Source organism: Sorghum bicolor, chromosome 7, assembly GCF_000003195.3.
Source record: "Sorghum bicolor cultivar BTx623 chromosome 7, Sorghum_bicolor_NCBIv3, whole genome shotgun sequence".
NCBI classification, from domain to species: Eukaryota; Viridiplantae; Streptophyta; class Magnoliopsida; order Poales; family Poaceae; genus Sorghum; species Sorghum bicolor.
In genome coordinates, this window is record NC_012876.2 from 15,562,499 (window position 1) to 15,573,276 (window position 10,778).

The window sequence follows — 10,778 nt, forward strand, 5'->3', positions numbered from 1 at the left end:
GCGATTTATTCCAGGGCAAGTCGTTAAGCGCTGCAACTGATGTGAGACGACGGTTGAACAGACGTCCGTGGTGCAAAACTACAGTCTGCCTCTACAGGTAAAAGACTCGTTCAGCGCAACAAACCTTTGCTTTCAGGTGACGTCCCTGCTGACGTCAATTCGCAGGTCCTCTTTGTCTCATCAGGCGGGGCTGGTTTGTGCGATCTACTCCATCGTGCTATGGCCAGCCTGGACGCCCGGGCCTACATGCAAATCTTTTCCTGCCACCGGAAGGATCAATCATGAAAACAACTGCTCAATCCGCACCCTTGACATACTCCATCGTGCTATGGCCAGCCTGAACTGTTAAATTTGACGGCTATTTTAGTATGTCAAGGGTGCGGATTGAAACAAAGTGTCGTTATGGTATTATCAAAGATTTTAAGTTTAACCAAGTTTAAAAAATATTAGGAACATTTGTCTCTCCAAATAAGTTTATTATAAAAATAGACTCAATGATCTATCTAACCTAATAATATTAATTATTGAATACTATAAACATTAATATTTTTACATATATTTAGTCAAATTTAAAAATATACAACTCTTCAAGAAGTGAGAATGATAGTTATTTTGAGATAAAAAGAGTACTACTACTCTTCCCAAAGGAGAATATATATTTTCTTTTCAGAATTTCGCACTCCTCACATCTAAACTCCCCCAAAGTACTTCAAAACTTAGACTTAAGACTATTTTATAATTGTATATCAATTCCAGAACAAAGTTCTTCCCAAATGAGTAACCACAGGTGTCCAATGAAACTTGCATTGCGACATCTTGCAACAGTTGATTCATGTGAGCTTGTTTGTTTGGCTAAAAAGTCATGGCTAAAAATCCTATTCACTGATTTATTGTAAGAAAAAAAATACTAAAATAGCCGTCAAATTTAACAGATAAGCTCAAACGAACACACTCGTAAAAGTGGTAGCAGAGATTAAAAAAAATTGTAAGTGTGTCAGCAAAAGGTGCTCAAGAATTAAGGTACAAATGCAGTGCATCTGGTCACTGATAAGACAAGGCAGAAATGGGGTACGCTTAATCATTGGGGAAAAACTTGTCACAATCCATGAGATTTACGAGTAAAGACACTGGCACAGTTTGCTCATCATTTTCTACAGACCTATTCTTGATCTCAATATGAGGGTACATCTAATGTAGTATCCAAAAAACTTTCACAAGCACTTTACAGATAATTGATGGTGGTGTAGAACTTCTGGAGTTAAAACAAAGAGAATGGGACTTGTGCGCTGACTTGCAAGGAAATGGGCAGCATCGGCTCTATTTTTTACCATCCAGCAAATGATTCATGACATGGAGATAGAGGCTCCTAATTAGCTGCTTCCAGATTTCAGTGTATTACTGAGCCTGCAATAATAGCCAACCATAAGTAGCTTCCTCCAATAATGCCTCCACGTGTCTCAATCATCACGTAAATGCATAAGCATGTTTTGTTTTGTAATTAATAGATAGAACTACAGCCTGATCATAGGACACGGACAGTACAGCCACTACTTGATAACGCAGGAAGAACTATTTTAATTGGTGGTATACAAATGATTTATTAAAGATATTGATTCACTTGTGGTCATATCTTGCCATTTTGCCATGCAGAAACATCCTGTAGGACATGAAATTTTGACCCCACTTACCAGTCCAAACCTTCAAAGAGCCCCTCTCCTTTTATTGCAGATGTTTTGAAAATCGCCCATTGGCGGCTCTTGATCTTGTGCAGTTCTAATGACTCTGTAATGGCAGCATCATCGAGTGCGCCTGGAAGATCCTGCATGAAAATAATCATTGTCAGATAAAATGCAAAAAAACACGAGATACAGTAGAGCTACAGCCTACAGGGTACAAGTAACATAAGGCACAAGTGAAAACTAGTGTTTTCTGGAAATGAGTACACCATGCTGAATTGTATGTACACATATTTGACAAGAGTGTGCAAGCTATATGGATAGACCAATGGTTCTAGTGAATGATTTACAAAGGAGACAAACACTCGAAACAAATATTACAGTTACACTTCATATACACCTATCTTAAAGCAGGGAGCTTATGTAGTACCAAAATAGAGTACACTTTATATTTAGTACAGGGCAAGTGAAAATATCAGCATTTTAAACATTGAAGTGATGGCTGCTGATGCCAGCGTTCATCTGATTACATGCACAGAAATATAAACATGCAGTTTAATTCTGATAATCATGGAAAATGACAAATCCAGAACAGTATGAGAAATTCAAAATTCTTCTTTTTACCTGCTTATTTGCATATACAAGGACAACTGCACCTTTAAGCTCATCCTCCTGCCATGTAAAGGCACACATCAAATCAGTAAATGTAACAGATTTAAGGGCACCCATGCTTACTAGACTTTCTTATTCCGAGAAAAAAAAGCCATTCAGTAAAAGAAATTTAGATTGTAGCTCTGCAACAAAGGAGACCTAAAGGCATATGCACCCTAGCTAATATGTCTAAGCTCCAAATGTCAAAATATTTACAAACATATCAATTGATATGGATTGGCAACGGGTAGATGGATTAGCATAGAGATCATAGATAGCCACCCTTCCTCGGGAACTATCTTAGGATTTCTTCTTGCTTGATTACAATCGATACCGGATTCTATCTTTTATAGAGATGGCTGGCTTGACCCCCAAGGAAATATCCAAACTGAATCAATATAACATATCTCTTTCCGAACAAACCAAACCAATCCAATCTAATCTGTCAGGTACTATTCATGCAGTACTGTTCAACAGTATCACGTGAGCCCCTAGGCCAGCTCCGCTTTCCCTAACATCAATGCCTTTCAAAACTAGAAGTAGAACTTTCTAGATATGATACTCTCCCTTCCAAATTGTGAGTCGTTCAGGGATTTATAAAAAAGCCAGAGTGACTCACAATTTGGAAAGGAGGGAGCATTACCCAGTGATACTATCAAACAGTAAAATCTTGTTACCACCCATGCTCCACCAATATTCCATACCGCTACCAGAATCAAACACATATTAGATATATCAACAGAAATCATGCATTCCGTAATACTCCCTCCGTCCTATATTTACAGGCGCCCAAGCTCTGGAAAAGTTTCCTGTATTCACAGGAGTACTAGGCGTTGCATGCCTGGGATGTGGCCGGTCGTCCGGCGGGTAGTTATTCGCGATGCTTGGTTTCTGCACGCGGTAGTCCGGCGTGACGCTTCGTTTCTTCATGCGAGAGCCGGGGCGTGGCCGCAACGGCATGCATGAGGGAGTCTAGCCAATCCGGTGTGTGCATGTAGGCATGCGGGTGTCACGGCTGTGCGGCATTTATGTCAGCAAGTGGAAATCGAATCGTTTTTTTATGCGGCCAGACTGGATGGGTTAAGGAGAATCAATACTCCTTGGTCTTAGCGAAAAATTCTAGTACGCCTGTAAAACAAGGACGGAGTGAGTATCATGCAACACTGCCTTGAAATGCATTCCCTAATATCATGCATATGGCCCTCATGAAATTATCCATTGCAAAATAATCAGCAAATCACATACTGCATTATTCAATCAGCATGAATAATCATTCATTCCATTAACAAAATGTGTCAATTTTTTCATTTCTTCTCAGAAAATTGGCAAGAAATGTTAAATCTAGGTCAAATAAGGCCAGGAAAAGTATCTCAGATTGTTTGGTGCAAATGAGGATCTTAAGATGGTGGAGCATTACCTCAAGGATGGCATGAAATTCTTCTTTTGCTGTTACAAGCCTATCTGTATCACTTGAATCAACAACATATATGATAGCCTGGGTGTTTGGAAAGTAGCACCGCCAATATGGCCTGAAAATGCACACATGACAAAGATATTGATGGAATATTAAATGTATTAGTTCATGAAAAAAAATCATCATGCTAAAAGTAACAATTCTAGTTCTGATATTCAAAAGCACAGGAAGGGTAATGAAAGTCCAAACCAGTTGACATGTTAGTCTTATCTAAGAAACCCAGGTAGTCTCAGGATTCAAGAAAATTCATGCTCTATGTCATAAAGGATCATTCCAACACTTATACAAGTATAAAAAGCAAAAGTTCTTATACGACTAGTACAACACTTGAATGTCTTTTTTCCCCTAAAACAGTGCTCACGTGGAAACGAATACAGAAACAAAATATCAGCAACTGAGGAAGTTACAAAAGCATCTAGACATGGCGTCGTATAGACTATCATATCCTGTTCCCATTTTAGACCATCTCCATAAACTAGTTCCACTAGAGTTTCTCGGATTCAACTACACCACATTTTGAAGATCAGTAGGATGCACTCCCTCTGGACTATTTTTCATTGTGTATCTGTATCCACTCTGCTATGCATGAATATGTCATATATATTATGCCACCAAATTATGAAATGATCCAAGGCCAAACCATTACAACTCTTGGATTATAGTGTGACAGCCTAGATCAACTGGTTGAGGGTGTGGACTTAGGTCCAGGGCTCCAGGCCACCAATGAGTCCTCGTTTTGGTGAAATTGGGTGCCTATTTCTTATTAACATAAAGCTGCCTAGTTCTTCCTATCTTTGTCTAGCTTTTTACTTAAGGGGAACACCAGGCATATCTCTCCCCATGGCCCAGTTCATTTTCATGTCCATGTTGGCAAGGATCGACCTAAAAGATTACATCCAAGACAGGCACAATGTACATTATACAGTATTATAGGCCTAGGCCAGGCTTCCATATAAAAAACTAGATTAAGATATTTTCAGTATGATCCAATCTTTACAATTCTATCTTACAAAAAGCTTGATGTTTACATGGTTCGGGAGACATTAAACGCTGCAATGAGGAACCTTTCTAATTTGTTGCATATTGATGAAATTCAGGCTCGTCCCGCAATGGGAAAAAGAAAAATCCTTATCTTTATTAAATATATCTGTTCTTACAGCCTGATGATTTAGTTTGTGGAAACTGAAGTGTCAGGGTACTAAAGACGGGTATTATCCACCAATTACTTTATATAATTAACAAAAAGGTAGTATTAGAATACCTCTGTTGGAACTATTTTTCATCAATAGTTAAATAAATGGAATAGTACTATTTGCTACAGAAATGATAGTCGAGTTTAATATGATGATAAAGAGCCAGTACCTGATGCTTGTTTGACCACCTGTCGAGAAGAAAGTTGGGTGTTAATACCGAAAGATGGATGTTTTCAAGGACCAAAAAAAATAATACAAGTACCAACAAGATTAAAGTGATGACACTCAAAAGTTAGCTGTGACCTCAAATTTGGAGTTGAACAAGTAGTATACACACTACATTTGTACAATGCAAAAAATTCACTCCCACGGGGAGTCAAACTCAGGATCTAGGGAGTGCTACTCAAGCCACCTAACCAGCTCAGCTAGAGGCCCTTTCGCCACTTTCCCACATGACCACATCCCATTTACTTCTGATCTCCTCACCTCTGATCCAGCAGGAGGCAACCATAGGTCCAGCTCATCCCCACCTCCTTTGAGCTTTCAGGCATTCACACCCTCTCCAAGCTCAAGGCCACCCATCCTTCGAGCTCTCCAAGCTCGTCTAGGATTGTTGAGCTCTAACACTAATCCATCCAAGCTCATCTACTGCACCAACTATACACAGGCCATCCCCTTCCAGATCACAGACCCAAGGCCAACGCTAGCTGTGGTAAATGGCCAGCAGCGGCTGCCAAACCCAAGGCAAAGAACCTACTTGGCCGCGGCTTCACCTCCAACTCCCTCATCGTGGATATTTCCAGAAGACTAGAGTTCAGCTCCACCACGCAAGGCATGGAGCATATTGGGGCTATCGACCAGCACGCCACCAAGCACAGGAGCAGCGTCCTGTCCAACATCATCAACCGTTCACTTTCGAGCCACGGAGCTTGGAGGGAGCAGCACGCTAGAAAAATTCTAAAGTTCACTGAATTAAGGCAAGCAAGCACCATAGCATAGACATTCTGAAATTTAAACACCCTATTTTCCCGTAAAACAAACCGAACATGGATAAGGAGTGAAACAAAATGATTGAAGCCTCTGACAAAAGAAGACATAATCACATAAGAATAGTGGGTCCTCATAAAACATTAAAACAAAATGGGCCAACATGTACCACACTTGTATCTAGACGATCGATCTTACTTAAGATACCATGCTATCTTGGGTGGCACAAACAGAAGGAAACAAAGAAGCAGGGAAGGCTGGGATCCATTGATGCCATTAAAAATGCTAGGCAAAGTGGCACTGGAGTTGATGATTCTACACCGAGATAACAAAACAGACACATTATTAGATGGACATAGCTACTCACGCACTTGGCTTTTGGTAGAAGCATACAGAATGAAGTGCCATTTCAATTATCTTTCACAGAGTCATCGCTAGATAGCTCACTCTTGCTGAGTTTCAATTGCCTCTTCACATAATTGTCTCTAAGTTTTGGGTCGAAATTGCACTTCTGATTGCTCAACAGTCCATTATCACTCATCAATAGGAATGCAAAAGAGAGCGGCGAGACCAGAGCAACTCACCGAGATCCCATACTTGGAACTTGATGTTGTTGTACTGCACCGTCTCCACGTTGAACCCGATTGCTGCAACAACACACACACACACACACACACACACAAGGCATCACATCAAATCCAATAACTCCAACCAGCAACAGGAATGACGAGTCGGTAAATCAGAACTCACTTGGGATCGTGGAGACGACCTCTCCCATCTGCAGCCTATCTGTGAAACGAAGCAAAGCACACGGAAGGATCAGAATCGGGGAACCCTCGCGGAACAGAACCGCAGATCCGCGGGGGGGACTGCGGAGATTCGAGGAGGGAGAGGGGACGGAACGGGGCGGGTGCGACTTACAGAGTATGGTGGTCTTGCCGGCATTGTCCAGGCCGAGGACGAGGATGCGAGCCTCGCGGTTGCCGAAGACCGACGAGAAGAGCCGCGTAAAGACGATGCCCATGGCGACGCTCGCGGCCTGGCACCCGCGGCGGCGCAAGGGTTTGGGAGCGCTGGGCACGGGGCCGAGAGAGATCTGGGATTCTGAGGGAAGGATGGAGGAAGATCTGGGGAAGGGAAAGGGAGGAGGAGGTGAAGTGAGCTGGCGCGCGCGAGTACCGAAGACGAGAACGACGACTCCGCGACCGGGGAGGAGCCGCTGGGGTCGGTGAGAAAACCACCAGAAGGAAGGGCGATGATGGTGGGCTTTTTTTTCCCCCCTTTTTTTTTTCTTTTGGTTGACTCTTTATTTATTTTGTTTGGTATAGGGAAGTTAGGAAAGAATTATGGGGGTTTAGGTGAATTATGATGGGTTTAGAATCATGCATATGTCTCGATGTGGATAAAAGAAAAATTTAGAGAGGTTAAATGATTATACACATTAATTTTTTCTAGATTTTATTATCTCTACTCGCTCTTGCTTGCAATTTAATTGACAGAATAGATTAGCAACTGGAATGACTCGCTCTTGCTTGCAATTTAATTGACAGAATAGATTAGCAACTGGAATGACAGAAAGTTACATGTTTTATTGAATAATAAGTGAAGATTTAGGTAAAAAAAGAGAAGACTGGAGTTAGAGTTACCATTCAATTATGCCATGTACTGAAACCATTTTAGGGTTAAAGGTACAAGTTTCTTTTAGAATATGTGAGACTATAGGATAAATCCTTTGATATGGAGTACTAGGATCATGCCCGTGCGTTGCTACGGGAAAATATTAATATTGCTGATCTTGCATTGCTACTCGACTCTTAAAATTTTTAATATAATTCAACATAATGAACTAAGAAAAAATAGTTTAAGAGCCTCAAATTTTCAACACAGTAAAAGCATAAATAGTTGGTTGAAATTGAGACAAATGAACTTTAACTTGGCTTAGCAATATATTATTTCAAGCCACATTCAAATAAATAAGCGTCAAGTAACTACCGAATTAAGTGCATGATAGATAAGTCTTTCACAACTATGTCTTTCAAAGTCTTCCACCCGTAATGCGGTTAAGATATTCTCGTACGGATACAGAAATCATACACCACCGTGAATTCCCATCGTACGCCAATAGGTCAATCACAAAGTTCTTTCGTAGTCTTTGGCCATCCTGTGTAGAATTCCCATCGACTGCATGTAATTTAGATTAATATCAGTTAACATACACATAGTACATGCCATGTAATATTTGATACAATGTTACATTATCTTTTTTACAGGTGTTAGTCTTGTCTTCCAATGGTGCACGGCAATTATCATCCATTGTATGAATCTATAATAGAATAATGCAATTAGAACTTAAAAGCTATAATGAAAATCAATGGTCATGTATATTTGATATTTTTCAGACATGTATTATATATTGGACCCTTCAAAATGCTCCACCATGAGTTCGATTCTGCATACACTGTACTCAATGAAGCATATTGCAAAACATTGGTGCACTGAAGGTTTAAATACTATTCGCCCTTTGAGGCATATTAATATTAGATACAATCAATGAATCACAATTGAAGATTTAGGAGGCATGTTATACATAGAATCTCATTATAGATAGCCACACGTGTAGAACATATGTAAGATCCTATCCATTCATTAACAATTTATTTGACATAAAGCTAAATATTAACCATAGAAAAGAAAAGAAAAATTAATGCTCTAGACCATGCTATGGCTGAGCACAATGAAATCAATAAGGAGACAGAGATCTCATAATGACTCATTTTGCTCGAATAAATGCTACGTACAATAGTTGGGGACAATTTAAGAAATTGGATCAAGCGCTAGGAGCTACCATCCTATCACTGCTAAAAGAAGTTTAGTTATCAGCTTCAATTTAAGAATCATCTAGGAAGTTTTTTCTCAAATTTAGCTCACAGATTTTATCATGTGCCTCAAATAAGCTCTTCTCGACTGTATGTATCATTGGGCATATATCAGGAAGTCAAAATTAAAAAAAAATCATGCCAGTTATCCACATAATTTACCTGCAAATGGAGTGCCAATATCTGCAGAATTGCAGTTGGCAACAAAGCCTTGATGGCACGTGGCAGCCTTGATGCTTATCAGAGGTGTATTAAACTGTGTAATGATGACAATGGAAATTCATTTTAGGTAACTGCGACAAATGGAAGATTTCATAAAGCAGATAATATAAAGTTCGCTAATTCACATATTAATTGAATTGGCGAAACAACTCTCAGCTTATCTAAGGCATTATTTCTTATAGTCTGCAACTAATATACCAAATGGCTGAGCAATCAAGGGCTTACTTGAGGCTAGCAGATGAAGTGTGAGTTAGAAAAACATACTCTAAACATAAACCTGCAACACGGAAGCATAAATAAGATGGATATGGTTACATATTTTTTTAGAACCACCAATTTTTTAGAATCATGGCATTAGGATAGCTGATGAAAACATTGACAACTACCAAGCAAATGTCATCCTGTTTTTAGAGGGAAAAAAAGAGAACACAAGACTACGAGATATTTTCAAGCAACTGTGAAACCACGAACTGAAACTAAAAGTATTCTAGAAGCACTTTGACCAAAGCTTCAGGAAGCAACTTCCCCTTATCAGGTGCCTTATTTAGTTCAAATACGAGGCATATGTTTGAAGAAATCATAGGATTTTTTTTAATTGCAGCATATGTCGATGCTTAATTAGAGAAAGTGTAGTATAACATATAATTTATTACGGAATAATACAAACTACCATAACTTCCAGTCAGGAGATGCACAAAAATAGACCCTTTTAAGTCAGAGCATGAGGCATTTTGTACATGCTGACCTTAAGGGTATGGTGATGACGGTTCAACTATGCCAAATAGGCATTTATATATGCAGCAGCCCCTGAGAACAAGGACTTAGAAGCAAAACGCTATCCTGATGCAATGATGATGGACTTAGTGTAATGTGTTGGTAAAACTTAGGGAAGAAGAATAGTGATTGATGACCTACTCTAGGTGGAGCGACAGACAGATGTAGCTCAATCTGAGAGACAAATCATCATATTATGGTAAAAAAATATTTTTATACAAAGATTTTTTTTTCTAAGAACAAATTTCTGAACCGAACTTCATTATGTTTCAGTTATGTTCACAGGGCGTATAAGTACCCATTTACATTATTTCCTAACCGGAACTAATTGTTTGTAGCGAACCTGTGGCCTACATGGTAGTGGTTATTCTGTTTAGAATACCTCTTCTCTGCAAAAGGCTTGGGCAACGGACTTTCAGTTTTTGCCTCCCCTCAGGAAGCAGGTAGGTAGTATTCTGAAATAAAGCAAGTATATAATATAAGCTATTGGAAAGCACAGGTTAAACAATAGATATTGGATTTCATTAATTTGATAAAAACAAAGCTTGCTTATGGATTACTACTTCTCTATACCACAACCAGCCCATAAGAATTTTGCAACAACAGAGAAGCAGAATAATTGTCAGGTACTTACATCGTGTTTGAGATAGGATGAAGGCAACCAGAGATATTCGCTTGAGCACGTTGGTATTCTATAAGACAAGCAATATAATTTTTTCATGTGTTAGGCATTTCATCAAATGAAAAGAAGACATGGGACCTTGAGTCATGTGGATGAGCAAATAATTAATCAATTTATATATTTACAAATCATAATGTGTAGAAAACATGGTCTTGCATGGACAAATAATTAAACTATAGCACTATTGAGATGCCAGAACTATTACATGGACAAATCATTATATCAATCGTGACCAGAAATCTA

General features: G+C 39.3%; 1 protein-coding gene and 1 long non-coding RNA gene across 2 annotated transcripts; both read right to left on the bottom strand.

The window, feature by feature from the left end:
• LOC8067937 (ADP-ribosylation factor 3) lies at positions 993-7,255 on the bottom strand. The gene is made up of 8 exons (XM_002445259.2): positions 6,903-7,255; positions 6,732-6,770; positions 6,566-6,628; positions 5,164-5,182; positions 3,745-3,856; positions 2,301-2,348; positions 1,689-1,819; positions 993-1,404 (listed from the first exon to the last, which is right to left on the bottom strand). Exons 1-8 carry the CDS (start codon positions 7,003-7,005, stop codon positions 1,371-1,373), a joined length of 549 nt encoding a protein of 182 aa, XP_002445304.1. The 5' UTR covers positions 7,006-7,255; the 3' UTR covers positions 993-1,370.
• On the bottom strand, positions 9,043-10,557 carry LOC110436876. Its single transcript, XR_002454755.1, has 4 exons — positions 10,488-10,557; positions 10,236-10,308; positions 9,305-9,356; positions 9,043-9,113 (listed from the first exon to the last, which is right to left on the bottom strand). It is a non-coding gene; the product is annotated as an uncharacterized LOC110436876 (long non-coding RNA).